This window comes from Hyaena hyaena, unplaced genomic scaffold (genome assembly GCF_003009895.1).
Source record: "Hyaena hyaena isolate Hyena2069 unplaced genomic scaffold, ASM300989v1 scaffold_915, whole genome shotgun sequence".
In the NCBI taxonomy this organism is placed as follows: domain Eukaryota; kingdom Metazoa; phylum Chordata; class Mammalia; order Carnivora; family Hyaenidae; genus Hyaena; species Hyaena hyaena.
Genome location: NW_024081550.1, coordinates 294177 through 315625, shown reverse-complemented (window position 1 = coordinate 315625; position 21449 = coordinate 294177). Strand labels below are relative to the sequence as shown.

Below are 21449 nucleotides of genomic sequence, written 5' to 3'. Positions count from 1 at the left end.
ACAGCAACATGCAGAAGAATGAAACTAGATCATTTTCTCACACCATGCACAAAAATCAACTCAAAATGGATAAAGGACCTGAACGTGAGACAGGAAACTATCAACACCCTAGAGGAGAAAGCAGGAAACAACCTCCTTGACCTCCACCGCAGCAACTTCTTACTTGACACATCCCCAAAAGCAAGGGAATCAAGAGCAAAAATAAACTGTTGGGACCTCATCAAGATTAAAAGCTTCTGCACAGCCAAGGAAACAACCCAGAAAATTAATAGGCAACCAACGGAATGGGAAAAGATAGTTGCAAATGACATATCAGATAAAGGGTTAATATCCAGAATCTATAAGGAACTCACCAAACTACACGCCCGAAAAACAAACAACCCAGTGAAGAAATGGGCAGAAGACATGAACAGACACTTCTCCAAAGAGGACATCCAGATGGCCAACAGACACATGAAACGATGCTCAGCATCCCTCCTCATCAGGGAAATACAAATCAAAACCACACTGAGATACCACCTCACGCCAGTCAGAGTGGCTAAAATGAGCAAATCAGAGAACTCTAGATGCTGGCGAGGATGTGGAGAAACGGGCACCCTCCTACACTGTTGGTGGGAATGTAAACTGGTACAGCCCCTCTGGAAAACAGTGTGGAGGTTCCTCAGGAAACTAACAATAGAACTCCCCTATGACCCAGCAATAGCACTGCTAGGAATTTACCCAAGGGATACAGAAATGCTGAGGCATAGGAGCACATGTACCCCAATGTTCATAGCAGCACTCTCCACAATAGCTAAAACATGGAAAGAGCCTAAGTGTCCATCAACAGATGAATGGATCAAGAAGATGTGGTTTATCTATACCATGGAATACTACATGGCAATGAGAAACAATGAAATCTGGCCATGTGTAGCAACATGGATGGACCTTGAGGGTGTTATGCTGAGCGAAATAAGTCAGGCAGAGAAGGACAAATACCATATGTTTGCACGTATAGGAGGATTAGGAGGAACTTGACGGAGGAACAAGGGGGAGAAGAAGGGCGGAAATGGTGGGGGAAAGGGAGAGAGGCAAACCATGAGAGACTCTTGAATGCTGACAAAAACTGAGGACTGATGGATGTGGAGGGGAGGGGGGGATGGGCATGAAGGAGGGCACTTTGGGGATGAGCACTGAGTGTTATGTAGAAACTAATTTGACAATAAACTATTTGTAAAAAAAATAAATAAATAAAAATAAAATAAAATAAAATAAAATGTACCCCAAAGAGAAAAAAAAAAAAAAATAAAGATTCTACTTCCAAATGTGAAAAAAAATAAAATAAAATAAAATAAAATAAAATGGCTTCTTTAGTCCCCTGTCCCAAATATCATAATAAATGTTCCCAAGTGATTCTGACATGTAGCAAAGTTTCAGAATCAATGCTCTACTAACATATCCGGTGAAAGTTTCTTATTTTACACTTTAAAAAGTGCTTTTGTTTTTTGGAAAGAAGTAGAGGCGTATATAGTCAAGGATTCAGCTAGTTTGCAAAAAGCAGCAAACTATCAGGGGAAAACATACACAACAGGGTATAGGATAGAGCTGTGTGTGTGAGGGACAGAGAGACACACAGAGAGAACATGTATGTATGATCTCTTTTAAAAGCTTCCTGCTACCATTTGATTCCATTCCAAGCTTTGTGTTGTTAAGCGTGCTTCCTTACTGAGTCATGAATTGCTATATATGCACTTATTCTTTTTTATAACTTCAAATGCCAGTGACAGTAATTACCTGGCAAATAAAGACAGAATAAAGACCAGCCCCTTAAGGAAGAGAAAATTGCATTTTACCCACTATAGCCATTTGTCATGTAATTCAATCATTAGCTCCATTTCATGTTTCTTGCCGGCAAGTCCTAATAAACCACTTCATTTTGGGCAAATCCCCGGGGGGGGGGGGGGGCATATTAAGCCAAATTATGCAGAAGTGTCCTAGCAGATTCAGCAGAATCCGACAAAATTATATATAGGGCGCACCTGGATTCACCGACTGCCAAAAAAAAAATCCCTAAAGTCCCAGGCAAGAAGCAACAAGTCTCAACCCAAGCCCACACTCCTTCCGGGGGGGGAGATATTTTTTTCCTATTCCAGTAACTGTTGGTTCATTCATTTGCTCATTCATTCACTCAAACACTACTTCATTCATTCATTCAATCACTACTGAATATCTATTAAAGGCCAAGTACTGAGCTAGGACAAACCAAGGGGGCACAGCAAGGAGTCAGGGAAAACAAGTTGTAAAAAAAAAGCCAGTAATTACTAGTCACAGAGTGCTATGGAGAAAACTGTGGTGACAGCAAATAATGAGAGGGGTCACAGGGCGCTGGTGGTTGGTGAGGGAAGGTCACTCTGAGGACGGACACTTAAGCATATAGCAGATATGTGGCCTCCCAAGCAAAGAACTGAGGAAAGAGCATCCATCACTGAATTTCTGAGCTGACAGAAACGTTAACACTTGCGGTTACCTCCATGATTTAGAGAAACGAAGAAGAAGCAAGGAATTTAGGGAACTTGCCAAAGCACACTCAGATCGACCGGCTGCCAAGTGTGGACCTGATTCAGAATACCGGACTGAAGTAGCCAAAGGAACAAAATGTCCCTGTAAAACCCAACCTGACCGAGGCAGGTGGCACTGGTCCGCTCAACTCCAGGTTAATCGATTCCTTGGTTTGACTTGGTTTATCTTCTCATCTCCTCTTTTCACACTCAAAACCGTCTGAAAATCTCAAGGTTTATTGCAGATTTGCTATTAACATAGGAGTGTTGATAAGAAGCCAGGTTAGAAGGCTGTTTGGCCCTTTGTGGTCCCATCCAACCCCTGAGTAGCTTGGTCTAATTAAAAAAAAAAAAAAAAAGACTGAATCCAATCTGGCAAACACTGATAGAAATGATCTCCCTCACTGACTACCATGACAAGAAAAACAAAAGTCCACTCATCTGGAATTCTCAGAACACTGACTCTTTATCTGAAAAAGATTTTAAGGTTCTCTTTTGGAGAGGATCAAGTAACCATTTCAAATTTTTAAAAAGGTGATAGAGGGAAGGTAAGTTGACTGACCTATCAAGTTAAGTACCTAAATATAACAAAACTAAAATAAAGCACTGACTCAGGACCCAGCCTTCATACAAGAAAAAGTCCTTATCATGCGACTAATCTCTTGAGCATCTTGTCATAAGCTAAGTTCACTAAGCCAGGACTGACTCTGCCTAGCAACCCAACAGATAACCCCACTAATGTAAGAGTTATTACAAAGCTGCCCAGTGATACTTAACTTTTGCCTTTGTGAGTGAGGGACCTACCAATTCATACCTTGCTAGAACGTGTTATGTGCAAACTGGCAAAATGATGATTACAGTCATAACTTGCAAAACAACTCAGGAAACCACTCAGTCTGCCTTACAGAAATAAATCCTGGCTGTCTTGAGCACCAGGGTTCAATATAATGTCCCAAGGGAAGGGGAAAAGGGCTAATTCCATTTTCATGAGGACATGACTGCAGGGAAGCAAGTACATATTTTTCAACTGCAAATCTTACATGATTTTTTAAGTTGGGGGAAATGGGATTAAAATAGATTCACCCCGACGTAGACAGAACAGACAGGGTATCTTGCTACCCGGTCTTTATAGCATACCACTGAAAGAATGCATTCTCAAGGAAGGTCATTTGTAATGGGAAAATGCATCTTAAGACAAAAGAAACAAGACATCTCTGCAATTGCCAGATGCTTCTTCAATCTTTTCTTACGCGAAAGCATTGTGTCTGTGCCTAAGTAACTTGTTCCCAGGAGCTCACTGGCAGCTCAGGAACTACAAAGACATCCTTGCCCAACAAGCCTCGACACAAAATACCAGCCCTGCAGGCTTGCTTCAAATAGGATCACCTTGAATGTGTCACAGCTAGTTAGCTCTTATCAAAGGCTCAATTGATGGTAGCGATATTTATGAACGATTATCCAAGAACCTTATTTTCTGTCTCCACCTAATCAACTTCCGGGCACCAGAAGACTTGGGTCTTTTTCTCTTTGTCTTCTCCTCTCCAAAAGAATGACCTTTGCTAATTCCACATTACTCTTATAGCCTCAGTTTTCATTGAAAAGCGTTTGTTATAAAACCCATACAGAGCAGTTTCCCTGATCTCATTCTATGCCCCCTCCTATATATATAAACTCCTCCATAAGAAAGTTTTTAGGCCACCTGGGTAGCTCAGTCTGTTAAGCATCTGACTTCAGCTCAGATCATGATCTCGTGGTCCGTGAGTTCAAGTCCCATGTTGGGCTCTGTGCTGACAGTTGAGAGCCTGGAGCCTGCTTCAGATTCTGTGTCTCCCTTTCTCTCTGCCCCTCCCCCACTCACTCTCGCTCTCTCTCTCTCAAAAATAAACATTTAAAAAGGTTAAAAAAAGAAAGTGTTAAAACATTTCATTTAATTTAATGCCCTGGAAAATTAATATGCTCTCTTTCCTGACAGCAAACATCACATAACCGACTTTATTTCCTTTTACTTGGAGTTTACACTCAAATCACAGTAGTCCGGTCCTACTATACTGCTTCTTAACATTAGCCTATTTGTTTTCTCCTAGAAATAGACAAAGTGTCTCCTAGAAATAGACAAAGTGTCTATTTCTATTTATGATGTTATCAATATACAACTTGTTATCAGCTAATATATTACTAGATTACTTACTTTATATCTATTTGTGTTTATATCTAACTTGCTATGTCAAATCTTTTTAGAAGGAAGAAAAGTATAAGTAAAATTAAAACACACTTGCAGTGTGAATCCTAGGCATGAAGTGACATGAACATACCTCCAAATTAATCACATAAAGCCCCAAATGATATCGCTTTGAAGTGGGATTGTACAATCATCGCCATTTGACACACCAAACAGACCACTATGCTATGTGGAAGACTTGCCCAAAGGCAACACAGGAAGGAAGCAGTGGAGAGTCTGATGTATAATTCAGCACCAGTTCCCACCAAGGCTCAGTCTGGAAATTCGAGTGGTTTTGCTAGATACAGGATACCAACCTCCTCGCCACTGGCTATTCGGTGAGCCAGATCTTTTAGGTTTCTCATCATTCTTTCATCCCGAAAATCATAAGGAAATGTTTCTGTCCATTCTGTCAGGAGTTGAAGGATTTTGGGTGCAATTTTTCTTATCTGGTTCTAGGGAGAAAAAGCAAATCTCATTCAGTGATGTCTATCAACACAGACTGCATCAAATACCTAATTACAAACAGTATCACTGGTAAACTTCTAGCAAAGTCTAGTCCCCCTGCCCCAAGTCAATGCCAAGTACCACCAACCTAGGGCAGGATCTAGGGATCTTCCATGGCATTAAATTTATACTGTGGGGTTTTGTTTGTTTGACATGAAGGGCATGACAGTTTATTTTAAAAGCATTGTACCATACTCATCATAATGACCAGCAAACACATTATGATGGCTTTTCTCTTGGGTAGTAGCACGGCAGTATTGTAATATGCTAAAATGTTTCAATAGGACCAAGAACGTTAGAGAAATAAAGATCTTAGATGAAAATGAACACTAATAATTCTGGCATCCTACCCTATATTGTGTTCTTTATACCATTCCCAATCCCTTTGCATAGCCATGATACCATTAATGCCCCTCAGCCTGGTGATAAGGAAACCAACTTCACAAAACCTAACCCACAGAGTTACCAATCCTAGTAGAAATAGAAAAGAGAGGGGTGCCTGGGTGGCTCAGTTGGTTAAGCGTCCGACTTTGGCTCAGGTCATGATCTCACGGTTTGTGAGTTCAAGCTCAGTGTTAGGCTCTGTGCTGACAGCTCGGAGCCTGGAGCCTCCTTCAGATTCTGTGTCTTCCCCTCTCTCTGCCCCTCCCATGCTCATGTTCTGTATCTCTCTGTCTCTCTATAATAAATAAAAACATTTAAAAAAAGAAACAGAAAAGAGAAAGCATACTTATAGAGAAAATTGTGAAGTTCAAAACATATCATTACCTTATCGCTATTAGGGTCACTTAGTCTCTGGTGCTCAACACACAAGTGGCAGACTTTGGCCATTAACTCATATGGATGCATAAATAACCGAGAACTGAGTAGGAAGGTAAATATGTATGTTCTCTGTGGCAAGAGAGGGAAAAAAATCATCACGTTATATTCTCAGTGAAACTACTATCTTTCCCATATATGGTACATCTTAATTAAGTTCTCTTCATCAGAATTAATATGCTACAGTTTCAAAAGTAATGCTTAGTAGCAAAACTCCAGAAGATGGATTTTTCCTTTGCTTTCTGATGTATCTCTTCCCTTAAACCATACCAAAAAACCCCCAGAAGTACAAGATAAGTTTATCTGCTGAAAGTATTCAAAGCACATTTTCACATCCATCCTCTGGAGTCAGTATCCCAGGACACCTAACTCATTTTAGTAAAGAGAAATGAAGTGCAGCCCAGAGAAAGAGATCTAACTTAAATAGACCACCCATACAGAATCTTGTTCTGGGTCCAAATGTTATGGTAACTCAATGGAAACCAAAAAACCCGCCAACCCACATCAGCCCAGGGATCCTCCGGTGTGTTCAGTGAGGCATATTGCGGTTTGTGTGCTTGTGCCTGAACATTCAAAGGCGGGCTTGCAAGTCGTCTATTTACTTGCTCAAAAGCTAGGCAATTTGATAAAACATAATATCACACTACACACTTTTCTTTAACTACACTGTCTCCTAAGAAGCCAGGAATGAAGTACAGCTTATTTATTATAATAGTTTCAGACTCCCAATGAAAGAAAAGTCCCAGTTGTTTTTTGTTTTTTGTTGGTTTTTTTTTTTTTTTTAACCCCCCTTAGGCGCCTTTAGTAGCTCATAAACACTGTCAGGGCTGAACAAGGGATTCCTTTTATGTTTGATTACAAGTTTTCCCTGTGTGGCAACATATTTCAAAATGCTATGTAACAAATCACACACAGAGAGAACTCAGGAGGAAACACTATGGTGAATTACAGTGGCAAGCACAAACTATCCTTCGCACACCAAGGTCATTATTGTATTTGTAAAAACATATGAATCTAGTGTCTAGATATTTTCATGCAATCTTTATCAACAACCAGCTGTTGTTGAGTAACAGGGGCAGCTGTAGCACAAGGGAGGGTGAGTGGAGGAGTGGGGGAGTGGGGGGGTGGGGGGATGGGGGTGGGAAGGTGGAGGAATGGAGGGATGGGGGATGGGGGTGGGGGGATGGGGGTGGGGGCAGGGTGGGGAACACCACTTGCCCAGAAACAGAAAACCTAGGTTTGACTGCTGATAGGGGATGAGGCTGTGTGTAGATTACTCAACATTCTGAATTTCAGTGTTCTCCTCTCTGGCCTCCTGAAATTGCTGTAAAGGCTGAGAAAATGTAAGCAAATTCCTTAGATTGGGAAGTATTATCTACATAAATGTTGGCTACCAAAGTAAAACTTTAGCAATCTATAAAGAATCGCATCTTGACTATAACTATTGTTCTCCTTTCTGTAAAGTTTTCCCACCTATGGACTCCACTTTTCTCAGCAGAGTGATGAGCCTGGAAACAAAAAAGGCATTAAATATTCTGGGAGGATCCAACGTCTCTGGCATTTCTACATCAGGACCAAGGTAAAGGCATAAATTAAAGCTACAGATACTTCACTTAGATGGTTTCTGACTGTGCAGGGTGGCACCAACCCTGAAGAGAAACCAAACTGTAGACAATAAGCAAAATCTGAATCATACCCAGGCTCAAACTGATCTCAAAATACTCAATAATCAATATGCAGTTTCTTATTCTAAAAACTCTTAGCAACCCAGCTATAATTCAGTAGTATCAAGGCCCCTGCCTACTACGGTTTTTTTGGAAGGATACCAAGAGCGTGTGTCATAGGGACAGGGATACCTACATCCGGATAGTAATCCACATTAGGTACTAAGTGCTGGATGAGTGCTTCCAGAGACCCAGAGAGGAGGTTGTTGTCATGGTAATACAGCCCTCCACAGCTGTCATCTGCAGACTGATAGAGGTTCCGGTTGTAACCACTGCTGTCAAACATTGCTGAAAAGGGAGGAGTCTGAGGCATGCTTTCCTAAAATGAAAAGAAAAAAAAAAAAAAGGAGGAAACATAGTATGAGTAATTTGCAGTCCAAAAGAAAAGTAAGGTTTCATAGTAATGAGGAGATAAGTACTTCTAAAACTGGGTTAGGGTCGGGTCCAAAAATCAGAACCCATCAAGAAAGCACACTGCTCTTTGAGTAACACACGCAGGCATAGTCTTGAGTACCAATGTCATTCAGTCAAATACTATAAAATGCTTAGATCAAAGGATCCAGGTCATTAGATTCAAGTCTCCAGCTGTCATATTTCGATATCACTCTTTTGCAGGAAGAAAACTGGGCTTCCAATTGCTTTATCTCACTGAGTCAAGTGTTAGATCCTAAGGCAGAAATGAGCAAACCTTCCCAGTTGGTTGGGAAGAATTACCTAACAAGTAAGAAGTCTTGGACTAACAGTGGGCATAGTAGGAGATAACCAAAGCAGAAGTTGAGAAAACTGTAAGAGAGGCCTAGACTTAAAGTACACTATGTGTGTGTGTTTGTGTGAAGTGTGTGCACACATGTGCACGTGAGTGCATGTGTGTTCCCAAACGTTATGTATGTATCAAGAGATTTAAGGGGACTCCAGCTTCCACTGGAAGATCTGATGCTGTCGATTTTTACCCCTTGTGTCAAATTCTTTTGGGGAGGGGGCTCTATACAGCCTCAGTTCTCAGTAAACACGGGCTGAGAGGCACCTGATTTGGGGAACAAGAAGCTCCATGGAGGCCCTCTCCATTTGTGTGCTTCACAGCTAACAAAGCCCTCCTTTGGAGGGTGCTCAGGGGAGGCCAGAAGCTATTAAGTTATTACTCGGATTCCTAGGGACAGAGCTCCCGACCCTGAGAACAAACTTTTGGTTTCTGGCACTGTGTCCAAACAATGGAGGCATTCAGGAGCTGCCAGACTGAGAGTTTCAGAAGGCAGACAATGAAGGAAGGCTCTGGATTGATGGGGACGGGGTGTGTGGAGGCTGCAGGAGGACACAACCTGGGCTAATCCTTCTTTCAAGATGCCAAAAGATATCTGCATCCAAATGGGGAAGGGGTGTGGAGCCCTTCACTCCAAGCGCATCTGTTCCACCTCCAGCTAACGGGGATCACGGCATCATGACATGTGCATGTCCCGCAGCAGGTGTGGCCAGGGGTTGGGTGTTAAGGAAAAAAAAAATCTACTATAAGGACACCTGGGAAGGGAAGATCAAGAAAAAGAAACAGAAAACAAGCTTCAGCATTTTGTACTCTATTCCATCCCCAAACCTATGCCGAGGGAGAACACAAAAGGCAAAAACAGCCATGAATGGGAAGAAGCTGATTACTGGGAATCACCCCGGGAGACTGGTCACCACTGGCATCCTCCCTGCCGATGCCGTGCCTCTCGCTGAGGCAGGACATGCTCATAACAGCCAAAGGATCAGGATGTGATCCAGAACACGGGGTGTAAACATTAACACACGTGCTGCACACATAGTTGGTAAGACCTTGCACATAGAAATCATTATTAAACAAATATCTCAATGTTAACATTTTATAAGACAGAGGATGAAGTGTGCTTCTGTCCTCTTCAAATTGCCAGTTTTCTGTTTGTACGATTCATGTGCAATATAATCTTTGCAAATGAGTTGCTGTTGGTGAGAAGATTAAAAAAAAAAAAAAAAAAAAAAAAAAAATCTACCTTGCCCTGAGAAACTCAAAATGTCCTTAAACTGAAACTCTGAGACCCAAGATGAGAAGCGCCGAGAAGTTACTTCTGACAGCCTGGAGNATCATTATTAAACAAATATCTCAATGTTAACATTTTATAAGACAGAGGATGAAGTGTGCTTCTGTCCTCTTCAAATTGCCAGTTTTCTGTTTGTACAATTCATGTGCAATATAATCTTTGCAAATGAGTTGCAAAAAAAAAAAAAAAAAAAAAAAAAAAAAAAAAAAAAGAGCCCATCTACCTTGCCCTGAGAAACTCAAAATGTCCTTAAACTGAAACTCTGAGACCCAAGATGAGAAGCGCCGAGAAGTTACTTCTGACAGCCTGGAGGGAACTGTCCATTGGAATTTGGTTATCTGTGGCTAAAAAAAAAAAGCTCTTAGATGGTTAAAACCACAGTGTCCTTCATGAACAGGATGACAGTTCATGAAACTCATTCTAGCATACCCTTGGAGTTGGTTTTTATTCTTGTTTTGTTTTGTTTTTCTGCCAGTCCTACGAATTTTCTTTGATTTCTCCACCTATTCATCACTGCTGAAATCATCCTAATAAAATGATTTCGGAAGATGGTTGGCCAATAGACTCGGGAATTTGAGGAAATCAGAAAATGTTCAAAGTTCAAAAAGATCACAGAAATCATCTGGTCCCAAATGAAAAATAGATTTCTCTTCATTTTCCAACTGTAATTAGAAGTGGGTGCCTGGAGACCTGATGAATGAGAAGAATTGAAAGGCTGTAGCTAAGTGGGGGAACGTGTGTCCTAAGTGATCAGCAATGACTGCAAAAATGGTCATGGAAGAAGTCAAAGCCCAAGTGCCATCACAATCTGCTCCAATCTCCTATTTTTATAAATGTGCAAACTGAGACTCTGGAAAGCGAAATGAAGTGGCCAGGCTAAGACCTCACAGTGATGTGTCTACAGCACTGAGTGAACACAGTGGAACTCCTGTGAATCCAGCATCCCTGCTGCCTTCTGCTTATTGACAGTAAGCGTTAGCTGACAATAGTCAAGGGTCATCCGGTCCCCTTTTACAGAAGCAGCACCAAAAGCCATCAAGTATCTGTACTTCTCAATTATTCACTCCCACGAAGCAGACAAGGATTCAGATCTGACCCAGCACTCAGATTTAATAAAGCCCTAATCTGGTGCTTCATAGCTGTGAAGACTTCAGAAGGTAATTTACTGCCCCCCACAACCCCCCTCCCTGAATGCTTTTTAGTTAGAAAATTGTTCCCAATTTTGCTCACTCCTTCCAAAACTAAAAAGCACAACAAAACTATCATATTCTTTTATAGCAAAGCTCTTCTTAGAGCATTATTGGAGAAATGATGGCTAAAGGCTTTTGTATTGTTCTTTGGAAACTGTATCACTCATAGGATCTCTTTGAAGAGTTACAAAATATCAACACTTAGATAATCCTCTCCAACCAAGCACCAAGGAAAATATTGCAAATAGTAATGGAAACCAAACTGAGATAACGTCAACATCACAGTTCGTTTTCTGCCTTCTAATCAGCTCTAAGCTCTGCTAATCAACTGATTTCATTTTCCCATGAACTATCTTGACAGTTGAACTTGCACACAGCAACCACCAAATGCTGAGATTCGAATCACTCCAGGAGACTCCAACCCCTTATTTATGAACAATGGTCATAGTTTTCTACTTTGCCTTAAACTCAAGATAGCATCTTTTCAGTTCTAAGGTATTGGCCCTAAGGCCAATTTCCCTTCCTTAGTTGGGCATTCTGCTACTATGAAATCCTTTGTGCAGGAAAAGGTCTCCACATTTCACCTTCCTTTGCTTCTCTGATTCCCCTTTAGGGCTGCTCACCTGAGAAATGCCTAGATGCACAGTGCAGAAGGCTCTGAGAATGTCAGCAGCTCTTGTTTGTGTAAGGTTTACTGCCTACAAATGCCTTTTGGGATTCTTACAGCTCCTGTTTGGCATCCTCACTCTGTTCGACTGGCTAAGAAACTAAGGTTCAGAAGAACTATCATAACTGACTGGGATTATTCATCAGATAAGGGACACACAGGACAGTATTTCAAGCCTAGATCTTCAGGTTCCAGGTTCAAAATTTATTGTACTATGTCATGTTATACTGCAAACGGTCGTCCTTGAAGTTGTAATATTTAACCACAAAATGAAAAGTCTGCTGGTCTATTCCAAATTGTAGGCTATCAGAATCATTTATATTTTTTACGTGGATTACATGTTCTATATAAGTCAGTGCTCCAAAGATATATTAATGCCACTAATTACTGTTATTTAAAAACAATACTATCAACACGTCTTTATATTTTAGTATTTTTGTAATTGAAATGTACATAGTCTAGTGATAAGAAAGGAATATTTGACAGTCTTTTTTCTTTTTTAGTGACACATGAAATAAAAGAGTATTTTACAATGGACAGCATCTTAGATTCAGTTAAATGCAGTAATTCCTGCCTCTGTTTACGTTATACATTTCCAGTAAAAAGTCTCAATGAGACAAACTACCAAAATAAAGACCATGGATCACAGTATTCAAAACCCATTTCTGGACAATCTCTAACAAGTGGCCAGTGCAGACATTTTCTAGAAAGAACAACTGCCTTGTGTTATAGATACATTTGGCAAACAAAGGGAGGTCAGGAGAATTGTACAGAAAGTACTCTTTGGCAAGTGTACCTTAAACACCTAAGAATAAACCTAGTAGGTTTTCTTTCAAGTATCTTTCTTCCCCGTTATTACTCATATCAAGAACCACTGTTCAGGGGCACCCGGGTGGCTCAGGTAGTTAAGCAACTGACTTTTGATTTCAGCTCAGGTCATGGTCTCACAGTTCATGAGTTTAAGCCCAATACCCCACTCTGCACGGACAGCATGGGTCCTGCTTGGGATTCTCTCTGTCTTTGCTCCACCCCTGCTTATGTGCTAGCTCTCTCTCTCTCTCTCTCTCTCAAAATAAATAATAGACAAACTTTAAAAAAAAAAAAGAACTACTTTTGTTTAGTATTATTCAGATGTGTAATCCAAGAGTTGAATTCTACTTGCTTTGCTTCTGGAATTGAAAAATGAGGCTCAGAAGATTGTATATTAGCTTGGTTCTTGTTTTCAAGAACCAAGAAAATATCCAAGTACTGGACATGAGAATCCAGAAAAATATTTTTCCTCAGGCACTATGAACTCTAGGCATCATGTGCGAATGATCTTCGTAGAACATGAAGGATGAAGGGTGAGGCTGCTAGTATCCCAGAGATTCCCTTTACTTATTTATTTAATCTCAGTGTAGTTCTGATTTCTTATCTGCAGCAAACCTTCTCTTTACAGCTCTCACAATTAATATTTTCTGTCCCTGGGGCCCTTTAAATTCTCAGTTTACTCCCCTCTACCCTTTCCCACATAATCTCAAAACCAGCACTTCCCGGTGTCTACTTCCCTTCCTTCGCACAAATTTCACCCAATCCAATACACCTCTCTGTGGGGGATTGGTTAACCAAAAATCTTGTTTAGGAAAAACTGACTTTCCCCAATTTAGAATGTGTGACAGCATTAAGGTATATACTGGCATTACGCTACTATGAAGTCAAGCTTCAAAATAGTTAATTCCTTTGAAAAGAGAGATTTAGATGAAATACTTGAAAAACCTGCTGACTTCATTCAAATCGCTAGCAGAAAGATAAGGCAGAGGACAGGTTAATCGCATAAGCAGTTCTCACAAAGTTTCATGTGTAAATCTCTTCCTGGAAACTCAAAATACACTCCATGTGGCCAGTGGCTCTTCACTTCCTAGAGAGATCACAAACCTCTCCCCACAATGCCCTCAGGGAAATATGCCTACAAGTTTGCATATACTTTCAGCTGGTTCAGACCCCAGGTTAGGAGCACATGTGCAGGCCTGCACAGAGTCTAGATATGACTTATCTAATCCTCTTCATAGAAGAACATGGTGGTTCTGAATGGAACCTTGGTCTAACACGTTCAAGCCTGGCTCCTTAGCTATCAAGGAATACTTGTATTTGCAGGTAGTACCGATCAAATGAAATTAAAGAGAATTTTAAAATGATGCTTCTCCTGGTTTGGGTAGTGATATTTAAAAAGGTATCTTCTTTCCCCTAAATTGCGATGGCACCTTGGGGTGGGGAAAGATGCCACGAGACGATAGGAAACAGATTTTGTTTCTTAAAACAATGAGCCAGGCTAAAAGAAAGCTCAGAGCCATGAAAATTAGCATACAGATTACAAGTTCTGTTGGAAAACTTCCCAAAGGAAAGTACAGGATATATCCAACTCAGGTAGACAAGATGAATGTTCACTCTTAAAATTAACTTGGTAAGCTGAAAAGTTGGTTGACAGGCAAGATATGTTACAGGGGCAGCTAATTCAGTCATGAAGATAGATCATGTTCTTCCAAGGACTCTGAAAAAGTTCAGCCTGACACTGAGCCAGAAGCAAGGAGGCAAGCTCTGGGTGATTTAAGGGATGAATGGCTTTGAAAGGCATGCCTAATGGTTTCAAACCAACGAAAGCACCAGATGAAAAGCTGCCTTTTTCCAAACAGCAGACTGTTTTTGAATTAGTGACTGCTTTTGCACAATGTTATTTATGACGAGGCAGGTGCACCAGGATAAGGTGGTTTCAGGTGACAATTCAAATCGGAAAAGAGGTTGAGGAAAAGATGGGTGTGGGAACTGAATCAAAAGCTATCCTTCAACATCTGCTGTTGGTGCTGGGTAAATCTCTACCAGAACGTCCAGTCAGCATTTCCCGTACACTTAAGAGAATGAGCTAGAAAAGGTAGGACTCAAAAAAAAAAAAAAAAAAAAGAGAGAGAGAGAGAGGCGGGGCGCCTGGGTGGCTCAGTCCGTTAAGCGTCCAACTTCGGCTCAGGTCATGAAATCACGGTTCGTGGGTTCTAGCCTCATGCTGGGCTCCGTGCTGACAGCTAGCTCAGAGCCTGGAGGCTGTTTCGGATTCTGTACCTCCCTCTCTTTCTGACCCTCCCCTGTTCATGCTGTCTCTCTCTCTCTCTGTCTCTTTCTCTCTCTCAGAAATAAATAAAACATAAAAAAAAATTTTTTTTTAAGGTATAAGGGGCTTTGAATCCATATTTCATCATAGAGTACTTTGGTGAAATATTGAACAAATCCAGTGCCTTCATATGGATCCCTATCTTTCAGCTTCTGTTTAAATGCTGGGCATGTGTCCCAATTAAAAAGAAGGCAAACAAACCCACTGGAGTAGAGGAAGGCCTCTCTATCACAGCTGAACTTTGAAAGTGTATTTGTTTAGTGAGGAGAGGCTTAATTTAATATCCTGGAATTACCGGTTTCCCAATTCCCATCTAGATTCCAAAGGAACTTTGCACTTCGGTGAGATGCACCTTCTTCCTTTTTTCATTTGAGGATCCAGCAAGCTGCAGGGGAACGCATTCACCTCTTTCAGCTTTAGGGCAGCTGGTTTCCTCCAGTGCTTCTAGCCTCCTCATGGCAATTATGGATCTTAGAATACAAGGACTAACCACATGCTCAAAGAGTGTAGCTAAATATGCTTTTGAGTCCAGGTGAAAGTAAAAGTCACGTTTCGGACACTATCTAAAATGTGGCTTGTTTTCAGCTTGAAAATGTCTAGAAGATTATCCTCCTGCATCTGTCCTGAGCCAGTGGAAGTCCTAAAGGCAGAGATTTCTAGCAACATCGATGGAAACTGTAGAAATGCTACAATTCTGACCTCCTTGAGAAAGAGGGATGGTTGCTGAGAGAGCACGCAACGCAGAGTAGACAACTCAGAATCAACTCACTTCTCTGGCACGTGAACAAAAATTAACTCGCTCCCAGATAGGTACATTCTTTGGAACTGAGCCCCAGATGCTTAGTAAATTCTATAACCTGGCGGGGGGGGGGGGGGGGGGGGGGAGCCAGTATTTTTAATTAAAGAAGGTCTTATTTCTCTCCATAACGATGAAATTGGTGGTATTTACTTATTTTGTTACAAGCTTCCTATAAAAAAAAAGAATTTGCATTTTGCTTGATTTATCCTGGATGCTACTTAAGAAATCTTAACTAATTCCTAATTGCTGGAGCAAGAGAGTTGACTGTCTTTGGTTTGGAAGGGGATCAAAGCAAAAATTGTCGTCTTCTGTCTTGGGGATATCTTGGCAACGGTTTTTTTAAAGCACAAAATGATATTTCACTACATGGCAACTCTAAACGGGCCTGGAGAGTCATTTAAAACTTTTTTACAAGATAAATCTTTACTTTGCGGGCACAGATCACAGAACATGTTGATATTCCGTTTTGAATTTACAACTTCCATGTAGTTCCGGATCTTTCCAGTAGATGGCTCCACATTCCTGGTCTTTGTAAAAATTGGTGCTTTCCAGTAGCAAGAGTGGGTGCTACTTTTAGAAAAGTAAAAGGGCAGCTGGAGTTCTGGGTGAAATAGAAACTAAGAAATTGGTGTTTGTCATATTATTGAACTTAGGAAAGTGGCATTGTTCATGCTGTACAGTTGAAAATACTGGCTGAAAAAGTCAGTCGGTCTTATTTCCTATGTCTTAGGTGCCTATGATGAGAATTAACAATTTCATTTTCTCAGAAGGATAAGAGCGATCTTCTGGATAATCAAAATCATCATTATCTAAATTATATGCTGTCAAAAAGAACCTTCTTGGATATTAGAAATGGTCCTTTTCTACACTACCCAATATAGTAGCCATTAGCCACAAGTTAGCTATTATGCATGTAAAATGTGGCTAGTGTAACTAAGAAACTAAAGTCTGAATTCTGTTTAATTTAATTAAGCTTAAGTTTAAATATCCCCATATGGTTATTGGCTACCATACTGGATGGCTGAATCATCATTTATACCATAAGCTCTCAAGCCAAATTATAGAGTATCATATGGGGAGCATCCTTTACTAAAGGGGTTTATCCTTCCAAACCCAATTCATTTCAGCAGGAAAATGATCTGATACTTAGTGAGGACACTTAGTAAACAAGCAGCATCTTCTATTTACATTTTACTATGGAACACGATTCTTGAGATAATTTTATTTTGGGGCTGCAAATTCTTGAAAAACTATGCTTATCCTTTCTCTTTTTGATAGATATGGGCAGCCTGTAAAGTGTTTTCCTTCCTTACAAGGTTAATTTGTACTTTCCCTGTGTAAAACTGGCTTTCGTGTCAGGGCCTCTTAATAAATCTTTGAATTAAATGAAGGACTTCTAGATATAGATATATCTTGAAATAAAATAATAAATATATTAACCTAAGAAAAACTGATTGGTCAAAGGCTGGTTAAAAACTGTATAAATGTTAGCACTGATTTAGTAAATTAAAAAAAATTCAAACTCAGCTTTTTTGATGATTAGTATTTTTTAATACACTTATAGGGAAAAAAGCAGGTCAATAAAACATTAAATCTCTACACAGTGGTTATCAATAAAAAGAAACCTCACTCTCTTCTCTTCATTTTCATACACCCAGAAAGTAGCTGAACATCTAATTGCAGACACTTCATTCTCCATCTTCCACCCACTTAGGGTGAAAATACATGAAGTGATAGTACAGCAAAATAAATCCACTGTCACAGAACTAAAAGTCACTTATAAATCATCTAGCTCAACACCCCATCAACTTTACAGATACTGCAAGTAGAAGGAGAGAACAAATGACTTGTTAGGACTCCAGTTCATATAGAACCCACCTCCCTACTCCCAGATCAGAAATCTGCCACAGCACTGGGCTACAATATCTGCTATTTTAAGATAATCAAGGGTTGTATGCATTTTTTTGGGTAGGTTTCATTGGAGAACCAAAAAAGAATAGCCATATTTCTAGAAAAGTGAAGGGGAGGGAGGGCAATATCTGAATTCAACCACTAATCCCAAAAATGCCATAAATCTTAAGTAGTATTTTCAGTAGTACAATCTGTCTCTTTAAGACTTCACAATACATTATAATGTCTTTTCCATTTATTATTTGTGGCATCAGAATCAAGATTCTCAATCCCTGCTTCAGGGAATTCCAAATTCTTCTAAGTAAGGAAGAAATGCCCTCTTTTCCCCATCTCCTGTCTCAGGGGAGACTCTCTGGAGCCATCCAAATTGCTTCTCCAAAGTCCACTTCCTCCAGGTGGCCTTTAGAGATTGATAACATTGCTTCTATCACTTAATGTGCCATAATTAGGTACCTTACCTAGCACAGAAACTCACCCAGTGATTAATTTTAGATTGCAAGAATGTAATGCTACCAGTAATGTAAGAAATATGTATTGTGAGAAACAACACACATTTAGAAACATTAAGTTATATATATCTAAGAGTACAGTAGATTAGATGCTAAGCTGGGGGCAAAAAGACAATAAATGTAAACAAACACTTTCCAGTGATTTTCTCTTCCAAAAGACCCTGTTATCCCAGGTATCAGGCGTGGTGATATTGGGGAAAATGGGGAGCACATAAAACAGAGCAAGACTAAAAATGAACCATGGGTGAAATAAATTCTAAGAATTTAACACTCCATTAGAGAACTGGAAAGTAGGAGGCCAGTATGCTTAGTAGCCAGAAATGTTGCCACCTCCAGGAAAACAAAGGATTGACGGATAAGAAGTGGAATAATGCCAACAAGAAACTTACTAATCAGTAGCTGATCTTCTCATCTTTGCCAGAAAAATCTGCTTGAAAGGAATAATATAGCAATGCTTGTGAACCTGATCTCGGTCAAAAGCACCCCAGAGTCCTCACTGGCCCAACCACTGTCCCAAATAAAATAACCATTAATGATAGGACCTAAGAAGCTGCCATTCTTTTATTCTGTTATAAAAATCTCAGCAGCCAAAAATTTTTTTTTTGCTTTTCTTTTTGAAAATCAATTCTACATTTGCCTCAAACCTCATCTGACCAGTGGTATTCCTCCCAAATATCTACACGTCTGCCCTCTGGTTAATTGTAACCCCCTTGTTTCTTAGCAAAGGTTTTATCGCAGACGTCAAACTGTGTTTTATTTAAATTGAGACATAGCTATCACATGCCAAGCTCTGGCTACTGTTTTCAGGAGGAAAGAATAATTATTCACCCCATCTGAGTGTGACTGTACCAGACGTTATTCGAGTGCAACACCCTGAGCCCTAGACTCTTCCCCTTTATGCACCCAGTTCTGAGACCCTCCCTCGGCCATTGGAGATCATCCAGGGCTAAATATAGATCTACGTACACCAGCAGTTCCTGACCGCGGTCACGTGGTGCTGCTGACGAAGGACTCCTTGGAGACGTATTCGGCCCAAACACACATACACAAATTTGTGTGCATATTCACACACACACTGTACCCACCAAAGTCATTGGCGAAGATGGGCACATCCACACTCTGAAGAGAAAGTCGCTGCCCAGGGATCTCTTCCTGCTATTTACCTCACTTGTGCCACCCTCTACAATGTCAGGGGGCTTGTTGTCCCCTGAACTGCGTCAATCTGGTTGGGGTAGGGTGTGAAGCAATACTCCAGTGGTATGCAGACAGACAGACAGACAGACAGACACACACACACACACACACAGGTTTGCGCATACCAGTAGCTCCTCTTTTCCGCCTTTTCTCTTTTACAGCTCTGAAGCTGTCCCCAGGGTTCCCCTAGAAAGTGGAGCCTCTTTTATGCCAGCTGCCACAAGGCTCTTAGGGACTTTGGCTCATGTTACTACAACCTAGCCAGGTGTCTCGAGGCGACTCACCTGAGCTCGGGCAAGTGCCCGGAGACTCGGTGTGTCCCAAATTCGCCAGGTGAACGGAGGGATGAACAAATATCACCTCGTCAGTGGCTAGCACATGACTTCTGCTCCCTGCCCCTTCCTAAGAATCAGACCTTAGATTATTGGGCATCGACACCGAAAATAAACAATCTCCCCCATCCCACCCGCAACACGCACGAAAACTAGCCAAGAAGTAGAAGGAAAAAACCTCGCGGTGCACAGGAAAGAAGGAGAGAATGAAGAAAGGATGAGCGCGACTAGAACTCAAGACAAATCCTCAAAAAACTACTAAGATATCAAAGAAAAGGCCTGGTTTCGGGACCAGGGCGACAGACGCAAAGCAAAATCCAAGCCCGCCCCTGCCCGCGCCCCAGCGGCTCGGCCCCGCACCTGTTGGCACCGGGTCCGCTCCCGGGGCAGCGCCAGGCGTCCTCGGGGGCCAGGCAGGGGACCCCCTCTGCTTCTAGCTGTTTCCAGGCGCTTTGTGCCAGAGAGCGTTTGGTCGCCCCGATTCTCCCGCTTCCCCGAAGCGCACCCGGCAGCCGGGGCGCCTGAGAGCCGGGCGCTCGGAGCAGAGCTCTGGGGCCGCCCGAGACACAGCAGAGGACAGCACGGCCGCGCGCTCCCGCTGCCAGGCTCCGGTCCCTCCGGCAGAACCGCCTGGCCCGAGAACAACCCACCTGCAGACGGACCTCGGGTCCTCGGCTTCCCGGCTGTTCGCCGCGCGCCCACCAGCGCGGCCAAAGAAAAGGGAGCTAAAGCGCGCGCGAAGGAGAAAAAAAAAAAATCCGCCCGACCAGTCGGGTGCCTTGTTTATACTGAAACTACGGCCCCGGCCGAGGCGCACACCCCCTTCGCTCCGAGCCCGCCTCCCGCCGCCAGCCCCGCCCCGCCCCGCTGGCGCGGGCCAATCACGGCGCAGCTCGCCGCCCACGCCGCCGCCGCCTCCGGCACCCGCGACCGGCCCACGCGGCGCAGGGCGCCGGGAACTCCCGCAGCGCGGTCGCCCGGGCGCCCTCCTACAGTGCGGAGGCCCGAGGAGCCCGGCGCTGCGCTGTTTACCTGCGTCGGTTCGGCCCGCTCCGAATGGCGTGCGTTTCCTCCTGAGTCCGCCTGCCTGGGGCTGTTTGTGAAGTCATGTGTGTGTCTGTGTGTGTGTGTGTTCATTTACCTGTGTACTACCTGCAAGTACCGGCCCGACTCGTTATACAGTATCTATTATCATAATTATGAGCCAAAGGTTACTGTCCATGTACTTTCAGAAGAGAGCTTGAGAGAAACCACAGGAACATTTGCTTAGCAAATATTTACGCAGAGCTCGAAGGCTGGGCATTGTGCAAAACGCCGGGGGCAGGCTCCCGGCAGCAGAAGCAGGCTGGCCCCTGCCGTAGTGAAGCCTGCAGCCGGTCTGGGGGAGGACAAACGTTACGCAAATGGTCACCCAAACAAAATATAAAATTGAGACTGTTACAAGTGCCACAAAGGAAGGGGATCTGTGCCGTGAAATATGATTCTGGAGGCAAAGCCGAGGCCAGTCCTCAGTGAAGGCTGTGTTGTCATGGTAACCACACACTCTATCATTGGATACTTGATAACTATTTTAGAAAAAGGGTAAAAACCTCAATGCTTCACCTTGTGCAGATAAAAGAGACTGAAGGGAAGAAACGATGGGAACAAATAGGAGGAGAAAGAGACCCAAGGAAAGAAAAAAACAAATTGAAACATCAGGAGACTCTCTTGCTAGCTACATGACCTTGAGTCAGTAAAGCATCTTTTCTGAGCTTCAGTTGTCCATTATATAAAAAACAACACTGTCCATACCTGTCTTATAGGACTGTAATTAGGATTACTGAGCCAGAGGAGCCCTGTGTGTCGCTGCTCCAAC

At 42.1% G+C, this 21449-nt stretch overlaps 1 protein-coding gene across 1 annotated transcript in view; it reads right to left on the bottom strand.

The window, feature by feature from the left end:
- RASGEF1B (RasGEF domain family member 1B) overlaps positions 1 to 20183 on the bottom strand; it is a 41607-nt gene extending 21424 nt beyond the window's left edge. The window contains 4 exon segments of the mRNA XM_039220855.1: positions 5073 to 5210; positions 6031 to 6153; positions 7942 to 8124; positions 19955 to 20183. Coding sequence (XP_039076786.1) covers positions 5073 to 5210; positions 6031 to 6153; positions 7942 to 8118 — 438 coding nt within the window. The 5' untranslated portion in view covers positions 8119 to 8124; positions 19955 to 20183.
- Positions 20184 to 21449: the final 1266 nt, after the last annotated feature.